The following is a 20,163-nucleotide window of genomic DNA, read 5'->3' as shown; positions in this document are numbered from 1 at the left end:
CCATCCTCTTACTTTGATTTCCCCTCGGTCGCACTTTCTTCTCGAGCAAAAGGCAGGTCAGCGACCAGTCCCTCTCTGCCGAGTTTCAACTGGACAAAGTCTGTATACTATTAAACTCGGCAAGTCGACGATGCATGTTCAAGCCCGGTCGCTCTTGCAAGCAGTCGCTTTGGCCCATGTTGCCCTCGCTTTCGACCGCCACCCCCAATGCTATGGGCTTTTAAACACCATGGAAAGCGCCCGAGCGATGAGGTTCATTATTCAGGCGCCGATGCATACTGACGCAGAGACTGGCTGGCTTGATGAGCTCCTAAAAAAATGGGGAGCGGTTCTGCCGGAACTGCGCGAATCTAAAGGTTTATGTCAATGTTCAAGCGTACGAGTTTGAGATGGGGAGGCTTCTCTACGCCGACCCTCCGTATGAACACGCCTGGGATGACGAGGAACTGCTCGGCAACGCGATGGATGCTGTGTGCAGCAAGAAATGGGACAGCCCTTGCATGGCATGCGGCTACACGCCAGGGACTGGAAATGGAAAGTAGATGGCTGCCTCGCGTCTTGAGCTCCTATCGCGCAAATAGTTACCGGCACGGTACCTGTTTTCCCTTGCCAAAATTAACACATGTATCAATATAACTGCCACCTAGCATGCGTTGTTGGAAACCGGTGGCGTGCCGGGGGCGGCTCCGGGCCCCCGGACTTGGAGCCCGAAGCCCTCCGCAAAGTTGAAGTGTTAAATAGCCCCTGCAGTTACCGCTGTAGCATCTTTATTTTCCCCGCTAGCACGGAGTCGCCGAGTCGCCGAGTCGCGTTTTCCCAGCAGGTACCTGGCTGGGTCTTTCCGGAAGCGACACTCTTGACACCAACGGAGAACTCTCCACGTACACCCGCACCCCTGAACGTCGTGTTAGCCGTGCTGGCTCCGGGAGTCAAAAAGTTGCCTATCAGGTCACCCGTGCCGAATCATGGCGACTTTTGACTAAGACGTGAGGCCCAGATGTTGCCCGAAAGTGTGACGCCACACCATGTGTGACTTCATTGGGTATTATATACTGCGATGCCAGAAGCCTCTTATGTATTCAGTACAGTGGATCCCATCTACATAGAGGAGTAGAATTCTCGCCACAGATGGATCCAAAAAAAAATGGAAAAAAAAATGGAAAAAAATCAAGCCTCTTGGTATTCGATTCTGCCTCGATCGCGCCTTCTTCTAGAGCGAGGGGTATAATCGACCAGTTCCGCTCTACTTATATTCATACTGAAATAAAAGTCTACAACATCAACCTCGAACAGTCGGCAACGCATGTCACGGCCAGGTCCCTTTTGCAAGCAGCCGCTTGAACCCATGTCAGCTTGGCTCTCAACATCCAGCCCCAGTGCCCCGGGCTTTTAGACCCCATGTCAAAAGGGAGAAAGATGGACCTTGTCAATGGGCCGCCGCTAGACGCTAACGGATTCGACTGGATCGAGGACCTCCTCAAAAATGGGGGGCTTGTGTGCAATGCCTGCACGAAATGGCTCGGATATAATCGTACTAGGTACGAACGGGAGACGGGAAAGCTTGTCTAGGCCGACACTCCGTGCGAACACGCCTGGCATAGCGTGCAACAGCTCGGCAAGGCGACGGAAGAGGTATGCCGCCGTAAATAGACAGCGCTTGCACGACATGCGGCTGCCCACCAGGAACTGGACGTGGAAAGTAGATGCCGTAGACGCTTGGCTTGGCTTGGCTGGCGGGCGACATCGACGGGGGCAGGGTCCCTTTTGTATCCCTTTGAAAGGTGCCGCGGTGCAGGCGTCGTAGCAAACCAGGGTTGGGGCCGATAAAGAATCTCATATTGAAAGGTAGATCGGCAGACTAGAACTTGGTATAGTATTACAGGTACCGGCAATTTGCAGAACTGCACATAAAGAGCTACAGGGCACTTATCGCACCCGTAGGACACTTCGGGCGCGGTGAGGCGATTCCCGCTACCTCCTTGGGTACCAGGTAGGTAATCTGCCCACGGGCTTGAAAATAGGCCTCGTTATGCCCTCGTTAGTAGGCTGCTTAGTTGCGCAGCTCGGGCTGCAGCCTTGTCTGAATCCTGGCCGTCGTGGGATGTCGTGCTTCACCACAAGAGTCAAAGTCTCTTGACGCGTTGCATCCCCTGCGCCGGCGTCCGCTGGGCCCTCTCGGAATCAGCCTGTGAGCCCGGCTGCGCCCAGACATGCGTGCTTGGTACCGTCGGCGACGCAGCGAGGTCAATCCTTTGATATGCGACGCCGTCATCCCATTGTTCCCTTCCCTCCCTACACTGCTGTAGTATACAAATGCCCGCCCCTTGCTCCATCCTCCCCTCAGCAGACACACAAAGCCTTGGAAATCTCCCCGACACGTTTTTTCGACAACTATAGTCCCCTCAGCACGGTGTTGTCCCGCCTGTCCATCGGCGTGTATCTTTGCGTCAGCACCTCCGCCGCCGTGCGCTTGTCGACGCCCCTCTTCTCGAACCGCTGGTCCAGGGCCTTCCGGACCGCGTTGGCGGCCGAGACGTCGCCTCGGCCCGCAGCAGCAGCAGCAGCAGCAGCAGCAGGAGCGGCACGGCCGCCAGACAGACCAACCGCCGACCCGACCTTGCCGGCCACCTCGGCAGCCTTGTCGCCGACGGCGTGGAGCGCCGCCCCGACCGCATCCTCCGCCTCGGACGCCTTCCGGAGAGCCTGGTTCTCGGCCCGCTGGGCGTCCCTCCACGCGGCCATCCTGGCCTGCAGCACCTTGTCCTGGACCTTGGCCTCGAGATTCTCCGCCTCCGCCGCAGCACTCTCGACGGTGCGCCTGCTCCCGGATGCGATTCTGCCGGCGGCGTCACGCGCCTCCGCTGCGGCCTTGCTGGCCCCCGTCCGCAGCTGGCTGCCGACAGCCTCGGCGGCGCCGTCGTGCGCCGCCTGCCCAAAGGCCCTGCTCCAGAGGGCGGCGACGCGGTCCTCCAGGCCCTCGCGGACGTCGTGCCAGTCGGTGCGCTGGACCCACCGGACGGCGTTTTCGACCTCGTGGTTCCACCGCTCCTTGGCAACCTCGACGGCCTCGGCGCGCTTGGCCGCGGCGACTTGGGACCGGGAGGGCGGCAGCGGCGGGGGGACGGGGTCGATGAGGCTCTGGACGGCCAGGGCCTGTGCGCGCAGAGAGTGGCCCTGGTGCTCGCGGTTCCTCTGGTGGGCGAGCACGGAGAGGTACGCGACCGAGAGGGTGAGGGCGACGCCGCCAGTCTGCGTCCAGCCGGCTTGATTAGCTTGTTTCTGGCACGATACTGTACCACGAGGCGGGAAGCTGGGAGCTGGGACAAGAAGAAGGGGGGGGGGGGGGGGGTTTCAAGATTCCAAACGCACGAATCCGGTGGCGAAACCCATTGTGCGGGTGGTGGCAGGCAGCCGAGTGGTTTGAAAAGGGGTGCCTCGTGAGGCGGGTTTGACAAGTCCGCGACGAGATGTACCCGAGCGGACGGATCAAAAGGGCAAAAGATGGGCGGGTGGGCGGAGTCAATGCGGGCTAGTGGTCGATTCTCATGATGTGATGCGCATTGGAACTCGGCAGCACCGCAGCGGGTAGACAAGCTCAAGCTCGGTCAAGCAGCACACAAGGAGACGGGGGGTCGTCGATGAGGCGGGCGATTGATGTGCAAGGTTCTCTGGGGGGGGAGCTGACGGCTGACGGCTGACGGCTGACGGCTGACGTCAATAGCTCCTGGGAAGCCTTCCTTTCGTCTCGTCGTGGCTGCTTGCTGCTGACTGGACCTTGGCAGTTGGGCCGTTTGGTTTCGACTTTTCCGCCGCGAGGCTGACCAAGCTGCAACCTCGAGGCTGGCGCCCCACTTTCCGTACCGACCAATCCCGAGCCGCCAATCCTCGATTCCTCCCTCCCCTTCGAACCCACCGAAACGAAACCTCCATCCAGCATTTTATTCTTCATCATGGCCACGAACCGCTGGACCTGAAGCCACGCCGCCCCAGAGAAACAAACAAACGCCCAAGCGAAGAAAAGGCGCGCACTCTCCTCCACCTCCTTCCCCCGAGACTCGGACTCGGACACGGACTCGGACACGGACTCGGACACGGACTCGGACTCGGACACGGCCACGGCCCCGGCCACGGCCCCGGCCACGCATCCGCAATGGCAGGCGGCCTCGTCAAGTACCGCCACCTGAGCCGCAATTCGTCCGCGCGAAAAGCCCTGCTGCGCGGCCTCGTCACCCAGCTCGTGCAGTACGAGCACATCCAGACCACGCACGCAAAGGCCAAGGAGGCCCAGCGCCTGGCGGAGAAGCTCATCACGCTGGCCAAGAAGAACAACGAGCCCTGCAGGCGATCAGCCCAGGGCATCCTCTACGTACGTGTCTCGTGTCGCCCCCCCCCCCCCCCCCTCCCGTCGACGTCAACGAACGGGAAGGGGGTTTCCCCCGCGCAACAGAGGGAGCGAGAGAGAGAGAAAAAAAAGAAGAAAAGAAATAAAAAAGAAAGATCGCCGGCAACACTGGCGCTGACACACCCGTGCTGTGCACGCAGACTCCGCATATCCTCCTCCCCAAGCTCTTTGGCGAGCTGCGGAATCGGTACCTCGCCCGCGAAGGCGGCTACACGCGCGTGACCCGCACGGAGCCCAAAAACGCCTACGACCAAGGCGAGAGCGCGGTCCTCGAGTTCGTCGACGGGCCCAAGGACTCGCGTTTCATGATGACCGCCAAGGCGATTGCGAGGGATCGCGTGCTGGGCCGGGAACCGACGCCCCTGACGATGAAGAACGCGAGAAAGGTGACGCAGTTTAGGGGGGAGCAGGATCTGGAGGATATGGTGCGGCGGTTTGTGGCTCTGCAGACGACGGAGGGCGGCGCTGCGGGGAGCTCGGACTCGCCCATGGAGGCGAAGGCGGCGGCGGCGGCGGACGAGGCCAAGGGCTGAAAGAGGTTGACGCGGTTGCCAGGCGCGGGGGGAGCTGAGCATCACGACCGGCTTGTACAAAACAGTTGGACCGCACGTTGTACGCGGTACGTTGTATCGATATTCATCATGACCTCTTTTTATTTACCTTACCGCACACACCACCCAACGTTCCTTTTTGGTCCTGTTTGCTGCAAAACGCACCCCCAACGCTGCTACAAAAAGTCAAACGTGTCGCCACGTTCCTGAATCATCTTTGCCACCCGTCTGGATCCAACAATCCTCTCCAGCTTCATCACGTCGTACTTGGAAAACATGACCCTCACAGCCCCCCGCCCGGGCTCAACCTTGAGGTCCTGCTCGCTCCTGCTCAGGAAATCGCCCGCCACCTCGCGGTAAAAGACGTGGTTGTCGGGCAAGCCGTAGAAGACGACGCGCTCAACCCCCCTCAGCTGATAGCGCCGGAAGTGGTGGGCGCGCTCCGTGTACAGGAGCACGCGGTGGCGGCCGCACAGGAAATGCGAGCGGGCCCTCGACGCGTCGGGCACGTCGGTGTACTCGGACACGGCGCCAAAGGTGACGCTGCTCATGGTGGCCGAGTTGGCAAAGTAGTTCCTCACGCGGACAAAGTCGAGGTAGGAAGGGATGAAGAGCAGCGTGCCGGTGGCGTCCCTGGCTCTCTTGACCAGCGTGGGCACGACGGCCGACACAAAGTACGCGAACCTGGCGTCCGGGTCCTTGTCCACAGAGCTGGACTGGAACCGGGAGAAGGTCTGCCTGGCTTTGACGCCGAGCTGCTGGATCACGCCCGGGTACTCGGGCTGGAGGCGGACCTTGCCGGCCCAGTTGTGGCAGTGGCGTCGCTGGAGCTCGGCCAGCTCGGGCGTGTTGAAAGCCGACAGGACCACCGTCTGCCTGAAGAACTTGGCCCAGTCTTCCAGGTACCAGCTCCGCAGGCGGCTAAAGTCGCAGCCGTGCGCGTCCTTGGGCTGCAGGTTGAGATGCTCAAAGATGTACTCGACGTGCTCCCAGTTTTGCATGAGCAGCGCATCGGCCTGGTCGACGACGACCATCTCGACGGAGCTGAGAAAGTCGCAGTCGGGCTTCTTCTTCTTCTTCTTCTTCTCCTTGTCCTCTTCGGAGCCAATCGCCATCCGGAGACCGAGGGGGCTGGCAAACAGGATGTCCGAGCTGTAAAACTGCGAAAAGTACTTGATGGTCTTGCGGGTGAATTTGAATCCCAGCCGAAACATGTCGTCGTCGTTGCCCTCAAACAGATGTTTGAAATCGTCCGGACGGTCATGGCCAAAGCTGTTCTCCTCGTCAATGTACGAGTCCTCGAACCTCTTGCGGTTCTCCTGCTGATCCGGATCACACAGATCGCGGATGATGCCGACGATTTTGGCGCACGAGTTTCTGGTTGGCAGCAGGAAAAGAACTTTGGGCCGGGTGAAGCCTTGGTCGCGAAGCTCTAGCTCTGCGTCCTCGCCCTCTTTGGCGAGTCTGTGGTTGTTTTTGATGACGCGATCGCGCGTCCTGCAGCGGTGTTAGCAAACTTCTCGACAACAACAGGAATAAAACGAAACCTGGAAAGAAAAAAAAAAAAAAAAAAAAAAAAAAAAAAAAAAAAAAAAAAAAGGGAGAGGAAGCAGCGAGGATCCTCACTTGAATACGTGATTCAGCGCATGCAGACAAACAGCTTGTCGCAAGGTTGTGGAATTCTTGACCGTTCTGTCGCAGTAGAGAATGTCCTTGTATTCAAACAGCCATGGAAGAATTGCCTGCTGCGTAGCATCCAGCTTGTCCATCTTCTTCAAAGCCGCCTCTTGCAGCTTCTGCTTCAACCTCAGCCCCTCGTAGCCGCAGGGCGCGGGGGTGCCAAGCTTGCTTCCTGAGCCTGCCGACATGGTGCTCGCCCAAAGAGATTGGACGAGCGCCCTGTTTGTGACCCATTCCTCCTTCTTGATAGCCGTGATGGCTCTGCCAACTTCTGCATCGTCCGGGTGCGCAAAGTGGGCGTCGAAGGGATCCGAGAGCTGCTCGTCTTCGGAGTCTGGCTCGTCTTCAAGCTGCTCCTCTTGGTCCTCGGCATCCTCGGCCTCGTCCGCTTCATCAATGTCCCGCGGCTCTTCACCACTGGCCTCGTCCATGCTCTCGTCTCTGCCGTCTCCGGCTGCGGATGCGGCTGCGGCTGCGGATGCGGCTGCGGCTGCGGCTGGAGATTGGTCGTGTTCCAATTTCCTTCTCTTAGCCTTGGGCCCGCTGGATTCCTTGAAGCTCTGCAGCAAGGCCATGTATGGGCGGACGGCAGGCGCATCATCCTCGTCGTCGGAGCCGCTGTCCTCCTCAGCAGGTGCACTGCCCTCGTCTTGAGAATCATCGACGTCGGGCTCAGACCCGGCCTCTCTAATGCTTCGCGTGAGTTGGGTGCGCCTGTAATTCCACATTGTCTCCGCAAACACTCACTCTTCTTTCTCTGCCAAGCGTGCATTGTCGAATCGTCTTGTTGGTGGTCCCCATCGATTTGATCCTCCTCTTCCTCTGCCTCTTGCCCCTCGCCCTCCCCTCCCTCCTTTGCCTCTGAAATGGCCTCCTCTCCCACGAGAGCCCATGGTGATTCGAGGATCCGAAAAAATCGACCAGTAATCACCCCCCCCTCCTCTCTAGGAAAAGAAAATAGCTATTCTGGTTTGAAGAATGGTCAGTTGAAAACGTTGCGACATCTTACCCGGCGCTCTCATTCGTTGACCCGCTAAAAAGTCGAAACTTCCGTTCCGTAAGGCTTAACCTGCAGCCTCGTGCGCTCAGCCACATCCATCGGCTTCTTCGCCGTGCAAGCCACAGCCCGAAAAATCTCCTGCCGTGGCTTGACGCTGCGCACAACTCCCGAGACCCAAACCCATGCAAAGCGAAAAATCGGCCAAACTGGCGGGCATCGCGAAACACCCAAGCAAAGCCGCGGACCCCTCCCATCGCCCACGACAAAAACATCGTCCCGCATAACGCATACGTACTTCGTACTCTTTGCACAACGACCGCCTCGTCGCCTCCCCCCCCCCCCCTCTCCCTCCCCGACTTGCCCAGCATGGCCGCCGCCGCTACCGAGCACTTCATACATCTCGCGCGTCCTTTGACGCACACCAATGCTGGTCTTCAGTCGAGCATTGCCCCGCTTACCGTCAACATTCAACCTCAGGTACAATAAACATCACACAACTCCTTTTCGGCCCCCCCCCCCGACAACAGTACAAACGCACTCGACCCCAGATAGCCCCTAGACCTGAATTCTTTTCTGATTCGTGGCTTTGAATGGAAATCCATCATTTCTGCGAACCAGTAGATCTAATCTAACGCTTCTGTTTCCATTAAAAGGCCGTCTTCTCTATCCTCGATCATGCCGTTCGAAGAGACACTGGTGAGAACGCCCAGTCTACCCGCGTCATTGGCGCCCTGGTAGGAACCCGATCCGAAGACGGCACCGACGTCGAGGTCCGCTCTTGCTTCGCCATCCCCCACACCGAGGAGGAGGACCAGGTCGAAGTCGACGTGGAATACCAGAAGAACATGCTCGCCTTGACGCTCAAGGCTTCGCCCCGCGAAACCCTCCTCGGATGGTACACCACCTCCCCCGAGCTCAACAGCTTCAGCGCCTTGATCCAGAACTTCTTTGCCAGCGCGGAGACCGGCACTGCCCCTCACCCCGCCGTCCACATGACCATTTCCACCGAGCCCGGCGAGGACATCCAGACCAGGTGCTACATCAGCGCCCCCGTGGCCGTCAACGCTGAACGCGCCGCGGAAAGCTGCCTCTTCATCCAGGTGCCCCACAAGATCCTGTACGGCGACGCGGAACGAAGCGCCCTCGAGGCCGTCGCCAGCGCCCAGGACAACGAGAACCGAGCCGCCCCCCTCGTCTCGGATATCGAGAGCCTCGGCCGATCCGTCGAGCACACTCTCGGCCTGCTGGACCGCGTTAGTGAATGGATCAACGGCGTCCTCGACGAGGACGAGGAGCCCAACACCGCCCTGGGCCAATACCTCATGAACGCCCTGTCTCTGACACCCAAGGTCGATGCCTCTCAAATTGAGCACGACTTCAACAACCACATCCAGGACGTCCTCATGGTCAGCTACCTCGCCAACACTATCCGCACTCAGATTGACCTCTCCCAACGATTGGCGACAGCCAACCTCATCAGCAACGACAAGGATGGCGACAAAGGTGACGGTGACAAGGGTCAGCGCGGCAACAAGCGAGGTGGCCGTGGTGGTGCCAGAAGCGGTGGTCAGCAAAGGGAGCAACGAGAGCCAAGAGAACTTCGGGAACCCCGAGAGCCAAGAGAGCCAACCGAGTAGAGAACAAGGATACATCGACTCAGTTTCGTAGCAACGAGGAACCACGTTGGCGATCTTTCATATCATTGAAGCTCGTTGTTCTACGGCAAAGCACATTATCAACCACGGAGAAGATAATGAATGTGGAACCCGCTACAGGTGGGCGATCCATGGGAAGGGGGGGAAAAACAATCTTGTCGAAAAAGAAGCGGAGAAGAAACAGAGCAAAGGCACCCCGGCACATTTGTGTTCTTATCACACAATCATCATGGCGTTGTGGTCGGTCCAAAGGTCGTTGGTTGGCTTTTACAACTTTTAGAACCAAGACATGTCAAAGAAAGAAAGAACGCAAAAAAAAAAAAAAAATTGGGAATTGTTTTATCAATTTTGTCCACGTGTTGTCGCGCTGAAGAACAAATGCAAGGCAGCAACAAAGACAAAATGACTATCGATGAAATCAGCTTGTTTTGATCTAGTGACGGTTCGTTTAAAATAAAGAGCAGAAAGAAAACGCGTGGAATATTGAGTTCTTTTTCTCTCGTCATCCTGACCACCAGTAACGCCAATATTGAAAAGAAAGAACCAGAAAAAGTGGGTCGAGACATGGAGCGAGATTGTAACGAAGCTCCCTCATTCCCGCCTCTCCTTCTGACTCATAACCCCCCGATACGCCTATTTTGCTGGACTGACTGCCCTTGAACACCGTATGGATGCATCCTAAATTCCGGTAGCTGGCTTCTGTGGCAGAGTTGCCGGGTTGCCATACGTAGGTAAATGCGTGAACATCTGGCTGGAACCCAAGGACGCCGGAACTGGAGGGCGGCCGGGGATATGACCAGGTGGAATTTGCGGTAGATGTTGCTGCTGCTGCTGCTGCTGCTGCTGCTGTTGCTGCTGATGTGGAGGTGGCCCATGAGGCGGAGGGGGGGCATGAGGGATAGATTGTAGGCCTGGCAGCGCGGTCATGCTCGGTAGCTGCGGCTGCTGCATGTGTGGCGAGGGAACATGCGGAACCGTGTGGTAACCAGGCGTAGAGCTACTCGAGCCTTGACGTGCCATGACGTATCCCCCCCCATACGGCTGAGACGGCGGGTATGCTCCGTACGCCAAGTGAGGAGTGCCGATTTGCGGGCTGCCATGGTGAGAGCCAGGGGCAGTGAAGGGCGGCTGAGGAGGCGGCACAGCTGATATGCCGTTCCCGCCAGGCACAAACGACTGAGTCTTGGGATTAAAGGCATGGTTCCTGTTATAGCTGCCAGGGATGGGATGCTGACTCTTGGGGTCATGAGGGTTCACATTGACAGGTAGCTGTCCGTATGGATAAGGAATACCAGCATGACCCGGTCCTGACGGGGGTGCGGCACCGCGGGCAGGGTAGGTAGGCTGATTATAACCCGGTTGCGCCCAGGCCTGTGGTTGTGCCGCTGCAGGAGTACCGTAGGCTGTCATGGGACTACCGCCACCAGGTGGATATCGCTGCGGCGGCGGCGGCGGCGGCAGCTGTGGCTGCGGCTGCGGCTGCGGCTGCGGAGGAGGAGGAGGAGGAGGGGGATATTGCTTTGGGCACGTTAGCACATCCAGGTCACCGATTCAGAGGTTTCATCATTAGTGAGGGAGGAGCTCATTGCCTCACCTGAGGTATGCCATAGATTGTTGCGTAACCCGAGGCTGGAGCTGGCATTACGGCAACATTGGCGTAAGCGGGAGGAGTTTGCTGCGTGTAGCCGGGGGCAGCATGAGGCGGACACAATGCCTGTGGCTGAGCATTGAACTGACCAGGCGCCGAAGGAATGAATTGTCCCTGAGACTGCGGCACCCATGTCTGCTGTTGAGGCCCCCAGTATGGAGTGTACTGATTCCTAGAGTCGAAGCTATCAGAATCATCCCGACGTTGCCTGCCGGATTTGCCTCGCTTGTTGGCGTTTGCTCTGTTGCTAGCCGATACGGAGCTCGTGCGAGACATTCCGGCTCCTCCGTCATTCTCTTTAGCACAGGATTAGCAGCCGACTTCCTTGGCATGCAGGCAGAAATTTTGTTTCGTTGACTTACCAGGAATGCTGTCCTCTGAATTTCCAAAGATGCGTTCGCGAGCTAGCTTGTACATTTCTTCACGTTCTTCTCGTGATAGCCTGATCATTGCACTGGTCAGATACAGGGCGCAACATTACCCTCCAAGAGTTGGAAAGGAAAGACATACTTTTGGCTGGCAGCCAACTTATTGCCGTCCTTCAGTTCACTACCCGATTCGGATGTGGGCTTTGAGGCATTGCCACTCATAAGACCATCGCCGTCTTGACCGCGGCGCATGATTTTCCTGGGCAAAACAGCGGGTGGGGGCGTGCTGCTCGTAGAGACGTTGGGTTGCGGCGCCATATCGGCTAGCGATGGCGGGACGCGACAAAAGGGGGTTCTAAAGATTCGAACCGACCCGATGTGAGGCTCGTACGAGTGCGTCATGTGGTAGTAATCGGCAAGCTTGTGGGTCAGCATTCTGCAAAAGGAGTTTGACGGAGGTAGGTCCATATACGGTTCCCTATCATAGACGGTTAGCCAGCTTACTCGTACGAAATTTTGTTTTATTCTTGTCAGGGGACATACTTGGAGTCCTGGACGAAATCGATAACCTCCTTTTCCAGCCTCAGAAGAAAGTAGCGATCTCTAGGGCTCGCCAGAGCGTCGAGGAGCTTCTCATCCGGTGCTTGGCGGTAGATGACATTGAGAGCGTCTGACGATTCCTCAACGCTTAAAGGGGTAGCGGCGCTCAGAGGCGGGCCGCGCTCGGATGAGGCACTTGGGGGAGTGAGGATGCCATGGGGCAACGGAGCTGTGGCCATCTGAGCAGCTCTGCGCTCGGCGAGGTCGCCTTGGGCAACTGTCCTTGCCCTGAGAACGATATCCGAGCTCATACGCGATCCCGCAACAAGGGAGCCGCGAATAGAAAAGGCGTCATCATCTTCGGCTGCAGCCTTGACGCTAGCACTATCATCAGGACGGAGCGATTCCTTTTCATCCAACGCAAAGGTTGTCCCAGAGGTGATGCTCTTTCCGTCAAGGCTTGGGGGTTTGGTATCCAATTCTGAGCTGGAATCACACTTTTGAGAATCGTCTGATCCACTTTCCTTGCTCAAGTTGGACCGATGATGGTCTGGAACGGTGCCGCGCCCACTCAAAGCCAAACTTGGGACTTTTGATGAGAGACTGAGATGGTTGAGAGACGAGGCGACAGCGGCGATGGTGATGGGTCTAACCGCGGTTGGTCGTCGGGACTCAAAGTTGGAAGAGCCATCTGCGATGACAGCCTTTGAGGCAGACTTGGGATCTGTTTTCGCGCCAAGGGATGCCGAGGCACTTTCTTTGGTAACGGAGGCCGCGACCTAAGGGGGTTCCCACGTGCATTGTCAGGGCATTGGGGTTTCCAAAGCGAAGAGAGAGGGGGGTGAGATGAAGACGACGTTTGTTGACGCACCTTGGCAAAAGAAGGTTTGGATATATCCGCGGGAATTTGTGCGGTTGTCATGGTAAGGAGAATGAGAGCGCTGGAATATCCAACGCAAGCCAACGCTGATGATGATCAAAGTCTAACAAGAGGAAATCTGCAGATGAGTCGCGCCAAGGATTTGGTCAAACAGGAATCGCACTTCACCGGACCAAGTACACAGAAATGGACAGTGAGAGAATCGAAAATCAAAAGGCAGAATCGATCGACACGGAAGGGCAGGAGATGATGAGTGTGTTGGCAATCATTGTCGTGACGAACTTGACGAGGCTTCCGACGTTTGTGATGTTGGGAACTTCTGAATCGGGCACCAGTGCGCTGCGTCGTCTGGTCGCAGCAGCAAGATAGGGGGCAGCAGCCTCCTCGCTTGTCACTCGATAGACAGACCTAGAAATGCAGGGCGTCAGAAGTCATGGACGGTAATGAAGGACGTCGTGTGGATGGCGCAATGGCGAGGAGGTGAGGTTCAAGCGACCCGACACCAAGGTTGTGTGGTGGAGAGGAAGGGAGGTTTTGCGGTGGGGGGGGGGGGGGTTGTTGTGTTGTTGGATTGATAACTGCAGAGCAAAAAAGGTCGGGTCTGGTCTGCGCGACCAGCGGGTTTGGTTTGGACAAGACTTACAGCAGCAACAGAGAGAGATGGTCTGAAATTTGCACTGCACGACCGCACGACTGCACGACGGCGGAGCCCCTCGAGCCCGACGAAATTTGGTGGAGGTACCCAGAGGTGCGACTCGAGCCGATGCCGATGCCGATGCCGATGCCAATGGTATGGTCAAGACACCCAGCAGGAGCAAGAAGACGGGGGAGGATGCTCGAGGTTGCCAAATTTCAGAGTCAGGCGAGGCGAGGCGAGGCGAGCTCGAGGGAGCGGGCTGGGACTTTTTTAGTTGGTTAGCCCAGTTTTTTCGTAGTGTATCCGCACGCACCTGCTACATACGGCTGTAGTAGTGTAGGTACTATGTAAGGTATGTACCTAGGTACCTACCTATGTAGGAGGTGTAGCAGGCAGGCTGCACGTGCACGGCGGGTCTTTGAGACTTTATTGATGTCAAGTCAACTGCTTACTCACACAAGCAGGCGTCCAGGTTCGTGCAAGGCCGAGTCTCGCCTTATTATGGAGCACGTTTGGCGGAAACGCTCGTAGAGAAACCAACCAAACCGAGCAAGAAGAACGTGACGACGAAGAAAAGAGGCGAACCGAGTCTTGTTTTTGGTGGTTCGACCACTCCCCGACAGCGCAGAGTGGTGAGCAATTTTGAGACATCCTTGCACAAAATCGCACCACCACGTTCCCCCAGCCGCCTCCTCCTCAAACGGATTCTCTGAAAATCACGTGAGATCCTCACCTCTGGACAAAGACTCGGGGCCATCCAGTCAACCATCACGCTCAGGACCCTGCAAAGTAGTCTCTCTCTCTCTCTCCCCTTGAAGCATAGCGGCTGGGTTCCATCAAACCGGAAAAGGACCCTAATAGCGATAAAAGAAACGGGCGTTACTCATGCACGCATACAGAGGGCGAGCCGGGCCTTCCCGCTCAACGCCCGCCAATGTTCAGTGTCAAAAGTGCTTGAAACGAGATAAGTCTAGCCCGTGGTCGATATTGTTTACGGTGCTCCCGAGCTAACAATCTCCCCACGTCACTATTCGTATGAGTGCAAGGCGTCTTCGCAAGAAAGGCCATACGTATCGCGTCCGTCAAGATCGCAGCAGCTGCGGAATCCCCAACTTGTACCCAAACTCACCAGCGATACTCTGAATCTCCTGGAAAAGAAGTCAGTTCGTGTTGATGAAAGGCTTGTCATCCCTCCCTACTGACAGTCTGTCCCAGGCAAGGGGTGGCGGATGAGATTCTGGCCAAGCAGGAAGCTGAACGTGCTCGGCAACGGGACCTCGACGGGCGCGACGAGGAAGATGCGCCACCATCGCCCAAGAGACGTCGCTCACTCTCGTCTGGTCGTACTTCTACCATCTCCTCGAGTGCCTCGAGGGACCGTCCTTCACCTAGGCGTGGTGCGAGGCCCTCACCGCGCCAAAGAAGCAGACGCAGCCACTCTCTAGATGATGGTGACAGGAGGGGGCAGAAGGGGCAGAGGGTGCAGAGGGTGCAGTCAGGGCAAAGGCACAGTCGCAGCCCCTCCCCTGTTCGGCGTCATCCTTCACCGTCAAGAGACAGTCGTTCGCCCCCGCGGAACAGGACTCGGGCTCGAGTTTACAGGAGTCGCGGGGAATCGCATGACTCCGAACGGGTGCGAAGGTCGCGCCGCGACCTTGAAGATGCTGCAGAGACCAGGCAGCGCGTATCCTACGCATCACAGTCGCCTGAACGGCCGAAGGAAAGGGAAGAAAAGCGTGTCAACCCAGAGAGGAGGCGTCGCAATGACGGCCCAAGGACGCAAGACTCGAGACCACCGCCACCTCGTGAGCGCAGCCTGAGCCCCTTTAGTCGGAGGTTGGCACTCACGCAGTCCCTGAATCAAGGCAGGTAGGTCGCCCATGGGTATCAAATTTTACTGTATAAATTCAGGATGTATAAACACCAGGGGGCCCCCTAATGACCAATATGCAAACTCCAACCGGAAAACCCAAGATTCAGCAAGGCGTAAGCAAAGTACACGACCTCATGCCACCAGGGCGTCCTCCTCTTGCCGCTCCCTGCTCTCCTCCTCCTTTTCCTCCCGCTCTCTCACCCTCAGCCCCTCCACAAGAGCAACGCCGTCCATGCCGACCGCACCCTCCTCGCCCTGGTCTTGGTCCGCGGCTGTCGAGCCCGTAGCTGCCTTTTGCGCGCCGGTGATTCTCTCGCGAACAAGCCTCGCCACGGCATTATCGGTCCGCACGTTGAGCATCTGCATTTTTGCCTCGAGGTTTCGCTTCAGGTCCCAGTTGGGTTTCTTGGGCTGCAGCTTGAACAGGTCGAGTCCCTTGTCATCCTGCGCGTCTTCGGCCGCTTGCTGCCTGATCTTGGCTTCCACCTCGGCCGCCTGTTCCTCCAGAGTCGGCTGCTCCAAGTTCTCGCTGGGGGCTTGGTCGAATCCCAGCTTGGGACCCCGCGTTTCCGGATCGTAGTTTCGCCCGGAGAGATGGGACCGTGCGACGTCGGGCTCTTCCGGGCGAGGTTGCCCTGCCGGGTCGTCCGAGGGAGCACCCTCGTCAGCGGGCTGCTTCCGCTTGAGGCTTCTCAAGGCAGCGAGGCGCGATTTGCGGGCCTCGGCTTGCAAACTCAGCGTGTTTAGGGACGACATGGCGGGTCGTGCGGTGTCGGAGCGGTGGATGACTTGTCTCCGGGCCAGAAGTTGGGTGAGTGGAAGCCGTTGCCGTTTTTGGCGGGGGGTGGGGGGAGGGCAGCATTTAGCACTGCATTTGCCGCGTTTGCGTTGCGTTTGCGATTGCGTTGCGTTTGCGTTGCGTTTGCGATTGCGTTGCGTCGCGTTGCGTTGCGGTTGAAGAAAAAAAGAGACTAGCAGCAGCTGTCATGTAGCGCGGTTGACGCCGAATAGCCGCCGCCGGCGGTTTTGGCGCGCGGCGGCTGGCACCTCCACTAAAAAAAAAGGCACCGTTCGTTCACATTGATGTCACTCAAGCCCCTACGAGCCGCTACATGAAAATATTTTGAATCGGCGTCAAACTCCCCCCCCCCCAAACCATTGCCTGCTGAAAAGCAACCTTTTACCGACAAACCAACCCGGGCAAGAGCCCCGACGAGCGAGCGACCCCCGGCAAATAGATCCTCTTCGCCCCCAACTGGTGCCCCGAGCAATGCCGCCGGACTTCTCCGCCATCGGTTAGCCGGTCCGACAATGCGTGCTACTTGTCTTTGCCGCGCGAGCGCCGCATGGCGCAGTGCTCCTCACGGGCCGCAGCCGTCGCTGAGCAGGTCGCGACGACGTCTGCTCTCGACCAGTCCCGCCACATGCCCCCCCGAAAGCAGCGCCAGGGCGATGCCGAGCAGATTCCGCGACGATGCAGGCCCGGATGCCGAGTTTGCGTACCGTTTCGCAGCAGCAGCAGCAGCAGCAGCAACAGCAACAGGCTCCTGCAGACTCGTCTCGACGCCGGCTGCTCTCCCACAACCCTCGAGCCACGCAGCCGCGGGAGAGGCGTCGTATTCTCCCCAGCACGCCGGCACGCCGCTCCTGCCGTCTCGCGGGGAAGCAGGCCCTGCCGCGCAGAGGAAGAGAAACCTCGCCGGGGCCCGATTCAGAGGCAAACAGTCCCCGGACCGCGCAGCCACGACGGGAAAGGAGTCGCCCGGTGCGGCGCTGCGCAGGAAAGCGATGCCCGCCACGCAAAGGACCATGACCCGACCCAGAGCAAGAGTCGCGCTAATCGACAAGTGGCACGCAGGCCAGAGGTGGTGTCGTCGTCGTCGGAGACGTCCGCCCGGCAACGTAAGGGCCGACGTAAGCAAGCGCTTCCAGTGGGGTTACCTGCGGCACCAGAGCTCCGGGACCGAGCTGCTGTCGGTGCGGAAAGCGTTCAACGCGTGGAAGGCGCGGTTCCGCAAACTCGCGAGCTGCCGCGAGCGGCCGCGGCCGTGGAAGCGCAACGCGGAATGGCTGCTGGAGCACGCCGGCGTGGCGGGCATGCGCGCGGCGTGGCGGGGGCTGGACGAGCAGAGCCGGAGGAAGCAGTGGCCCCTGGTCATGCTGTCGGCAATGTCCCTGGACCCAGGGAGGGCGGTCGGCGTGCTGGACGCGACGCTCGACCCCTGGCCTCCCGGGTACGCCATCAACGACGTGCTGCTCTTCGCAGCCCGCCACCTGCGGCAGCGGGAGGCGGGCGGGGCGGCGCGGGAGAGGGCCCTCCGGGCCGAGGAAACCATGGACGTTTTGCGCAGGATCGTCTCGGGCTGCCCCGCCGGCCACGTCCCCTTCAGCCAGCGGGTGTTTGGGCTGTTTGCCAAGGCCTTGCCGGGCGCTCAGGCGCGCGAGCTGTACGAGCTGCTCCGGGCGTCGCGCTACAAGCTCCACGCCAACACGCTGATCCAGTTCGCCAGCAACCTGGCCGCGGAGCCGGCGCACAAGGACGCCGCCCTCGGGATCCTCAAGGGCCTCTCGGACGCCGGGGCGGATCTCAGCGAGGCGCGGCCCTCGAGCGTCATCACCTCGCTGCTGCACTGCAAGGCCCCCGAGGGCGGCGAGGCGGAGCAGCAGCAGCCCAGCTTCACCGTGGACGATGCCAAGGCCGCGCTCGAGTACTTCATCGAGAGGGGCTTCACGCTCAACGTCCTCAGCTCGACCGCCTTTCTCGACTCGCTCTGCCAGCACGGCGAGGCCGAGGAAGCCATCCGGCTCGCCCTGCTCTTCTCCGAGTCCGGGGTGCGGCTGGACCCCAAGGCGTGGAGGACATTGTTCCGCGGAGCCAAGGCCAGCCTCAGCGTCGACGCCGTCGCCAGAGCCGTGGACGTGGCCAAGCTGGCCGACGTGCCCCTGGTGGACGTTCTCGACAACACCCTCCACAGCGTCTTCTACTTTGCCGAAGCGGAGACGAGGGAGAGGGGGGCCTCCCTGCAGCAGCGGCGCGGCGCGGCCCTCTTCGCCACCCTGCTAGGCCTGTACGCCAAAAGGTTTGACCTGGAGCCGCTCCAGTGGTGGCTGCCGGACTCGCTGCCCTTTCTCCTGGGCAGCAGCGGCGGCGGCGGCGGCGGCGGCGGCGACCCGGCCGCCCATCAGGAGGAGGAGGGGCTGGCGCCGAGCGCGACCGCCGGCGGCCGGCCGCCGCGGCCGGCGTGGGACTTTGAGAGGACGATTGTGCCCCTGGCCGACCGCGTCTTCTCCGCCGGCACGGCCAAGCTGCAGCCGTCGCTGACGAGCGTCGCCATCCTGCTGCGCGCCTACATCCGCGGCCTGCAGCAGCCGTACGACCTCCTCGCCTACTACGGCTTCTTCAAGTCGCGGCTGGAAGACCAGGCCCGCAACCCCTCCCTGGCCACGGCGTCGCAGCTCGTCCGCAACCAGGGCACCCTCATCCACGACACCCTCATCCTCGCCATGACGGAGCACCGCGGCCTCACCAGGCCGGCCCTCGCCGTCCTCGGCGACATGCTCAAGGACCAGCTGCGCCCGGGCCCGGGCCCGGCCCCGGCCCCGGCGCGCGTCCACCCCGCGCCCACGGTCCTCACCTTCTCCATCCTCCTGCGGGGCCTGATGCACAACCGCGAGGCCGCCCTCGCCGAGCAGGTCCTGCAGGTCATGCGCGAGAACGGCCTCCAGCCCAACCTGGTCACGTGGAACACGCTCACCAAGGGCTACGCCTCCATGCAGGACCTGGTCCGGACGGTCGGCGCCCTGCAGGACATGGAGGCCGCGGGGCTGCAGCCCGACATTTACACGTTCCGCGCGTTCGGGAAGCTGCGGAACCAGGGCCGGGCGCTGGAGATGATGGAGCACATGATTGACGATAACATGAGGAAGATGGAGCAGGACGCAGGGGTGTCATGAGGAAGATGGAGCAGACGCACGTGGGTTCAGGAAGAAGACGGAGCAGACGCAGAGCTGCGAGCCTGGGTGACGGGCGGCTGGGCCGTGCGGACCGTCCATTTCCGCCTACAGAGCTGTTTTTGTATACCATATGTATTGCAGAGAGGATATGCAGTGTGCAATATTGCTCGAGGGGCCCTTCCTCTCGAAGTTTCTCAACCGAGGGACGCGTCGTCAGCTATTATAACTCGCTCCTCGGATATCCTTTATAAGCATTAATATCCTTACCTGGACCTCTCCGGAGCTCTCTTATACGTAGCGGGTCGTCAGCTATTATAGCTCGTTCCTCAGACATCCTTTATAAGTATCAACATCCTTACCCAGGGCTCTCCGAAGCTCTCTCGACAAGGGGCGCGTCATCAGCCGCTGTGGCTCGCTTCGTCAAACTCCCTTTGCAGGCCGTGATGCATCGTTGCCCAGCCATCTTGGCGGCAACACGTCACCAGGTACCAGGTAGGCATTGTACCGCGGCCAACAACAACCTGCGTGAGCAACAGCGTGTCGCATAGTCGGCATGCTGTGATTACAAGCTCAAAGCACTTGGTTATTCAGTCACACAACCTATTCCGCCCAGCATCCGCCAAAACCACCTCCCAACTCCCAAGAAGAAACCCAGAAACTCGCGACGAACCAGTCGCCACGTAAAACACTTTGGTTCCTGCTTTTCTGCTTACTGCTTTGCTATGAGGCAGCTACTATTACACAAAATTTGGCATGTCGGTCGTACACTTGGGTATCATGGCACGAGATGAACTAGGAAAATAACCAACCCCCCTTTTCCTTTTCCTTTTCCTTTCCCCCCTCCAACCAGCTTGGAAAATAAAACAAATAAATAAAATAAAAACAAAAGACAAAAGACAAAGGAGCAAAGAAAATGAGAAATCTCTCTCTCAAAAAGAAAAAAAAGAAAAAAAAAAAAAAAAAAAGCCATAGCTC

The 20,163-nt window shown here is 58.9% G+C and overlaps 9 protein-coding genes across 9 annotated transcripts; 5 read left to right on the top strand and 4 right to left on the bottom strand.

Moving 5' to 3' along the window:
- Positions 1 to 207: 207 nt before the first annotated feature.
- Positions 208 to 542, top strand: UV8b_07308 (uncharacterized protein; the record flags this gene model as incomplete). The annotated part of the gene is made up of 2 exons (XM_043144805.1): positions 208 to 252; positions 357 to 542. The coding sequence occupies 2 exons, from the start codon at positions 208 to 210 to the stop codon at positions 540 to 542; spliced, it is 231 nt and encodes a 76-aa protein (XP_043000740.1).
- Positions 543 to 2,391: 1,849 nt separating this feature from the next.
- Positions 2,392 to 3,390, bottom strand: UV8b_07307 (uncharacterized protein; the record flags this gene model as incomplete). Its single annotated transcript, XM_043144804.1, has 2 exons — positions 2,392 to 3,249; positions 3,370 to 3,390. The coding sequence occupies 2 exons, from the start codon at positions 3,388 to 3,390 to the stop codon at positions 2,392 to 2,394; spliced, it is 879 nt and encodes a 292-aa protein (XP_043000739.1).
- Positions 3,391 to 4,150: 760 nt separating this feature from the next.
- UV8b_07306 (uncharacterized protein) lies at positions 4,151 to 4,935 on the top strand (the record flags this gene model as incomplete). Its single annotated transcript, XM_043144803.1, has 2 exons — positions 4,151 to 4,366; positions 4,543 to 4,935. The coding sequence occupies 2 exons, from the start codon at positions 4,151 to 4,153 to the stop codon at positions 4,933 to 4,935; spliced, it is 609 nt and encodes a 202-aa protein (XP_043000738.1).
- A 194-nt stretch (positions 4,936 to 5,129) lies between these two features.
- Positions 5,130 to 7,526, bottom strand: UV8b_07305 (uncharacterized protein; the record flags this gene model as incomplete). The annotated part of the gene is made up of 3 exons (XM_043144802.1): positions 5,130 to 6,450; positions 6,580 to 7,320; positions 7,381 to 7,526. 3 exons carry the CDS (start codon positions 7,524 to 7,526, stop codon positions 5,130 to 5,132), a joined length of 2,208 nt encoding a protein of 735 aa, XP_043000737.1.
- A 473-nt stretch (positions 7,527 to 7,999) lies between these two features.
- UV8b_07304 (uncharacterized protein) lies at positions 8,000 to 9,270 on the top strand (the record flags this gene model as incomplete). The annotated part of the gene is made up of 2 exons (XM_043144801.1): positions 8,000 to 8,110; positions 8,287 to 9,270. The coding sequence occupies 2 exons, from the start codon at positions 8,000 to 8,002 to the stop codon at positions 9,268 to 9,270; spliced, it is 1,095 nt and encodes a 364-aa protein (XP_043000736.1).
- A 696-nt stretch (positions 9,271 to 9,966) lies between these two features.
- UV8b_07303 (uncharacterized protein) lies at positions 9,967 to 12,766 on the bottom strand (the record flags this gene model as incomplete). Its single annotated transcript, XM_043144800.1, has 6 exons — positions 9,967 to 10,806; positions 10,883 to 11,232; positions 11,299 to 11,378; positions 11,447 to 11,782; positions 11,848 to 12,623; positions 12,716 to 12,766. The coding sequence occupies 6 exons, from the start codon at positions 12,764 to 12,766 to the stop codon at positions 9,967 to 9,969; spliced, it is 2,433 nt and encodes an 810-aa protein (XP_043000735.1).
- Positions 12,767 to 13,493: 727 nt separating this feature from the next.
- UV8b_07302 (uncharacterized protein) lies at positions 13,494 to 15,181 on the top strand (the record flags this gene model as incomplete). Its single annotated transcript, XM_043144799.1, has 4 exons — positions 13,494 to 13,514; positions 14,336 to 14,520; positions 14,577 to 14,758; positions 14,943 to 15,181. The coding sequence occupies 4 exons, from the start codon at positions 13,494 to 13,496 to the stop codon at positions 15,179 to 15,181; spliced, it is 627 nt and encodes a 208-aa protein (XP_043000734.1).
- Positions 15,182 to 15,366: 185 nt separating this feature from the next.
- On the bottom strand, positions 15,367 to 15,990 carry UV8b_07301 (uncharacterized protein; the record flags this gene model as incomplete). Its single annotated transcript, XM_043144798.1, has 1 exon — positions 15,367 to 15,990. One exon carries the CDS (start codon positions 15,988 to 15,990, stop codon positions 15,367 to 15,369), a length of 624 nt encoding a protein of 207 aa, XP_043000733.1.
- A 555-nt stretch (positions 15,991 to 16,545) lies between these two features.
- Positions 16,546 to 19,188, top strand: UV8b_07300 (uncharacterized protein; the record flags this gene model as incomplete). The annotated part of the gene is made up of 1 exon (XM_043144797.1): positions 16,546 to 19,188. One exon carries the CDS (start codon positions 16,546 to 16,548, stop codon positions 19,186 to 19,188), a length of 2,643 nt encoding a protein of 880 aa, XP_043000732.1.
- Positions 19,189 to 20,163: the final 975 nt, after the last annotated feature.

The sequence above is a fragment of the Ustilaginoidea virens genome, chromosome 6 (genome assembly GCF_000687475.1).
Source record: "Ustilaginoidea virens chromosome 6, complete sequence".
Classification (NCBI taxonomy): Eukaryota; Fungi; Ascomycota; class Sordariomycetes; order Hypocreales; family Clavicipitaceae; genus Ustilaginoidea; species Ustilaginoidea virens.
This window is presented reverse-complemented; position numbering and strand designations above follow the sequence as displayed.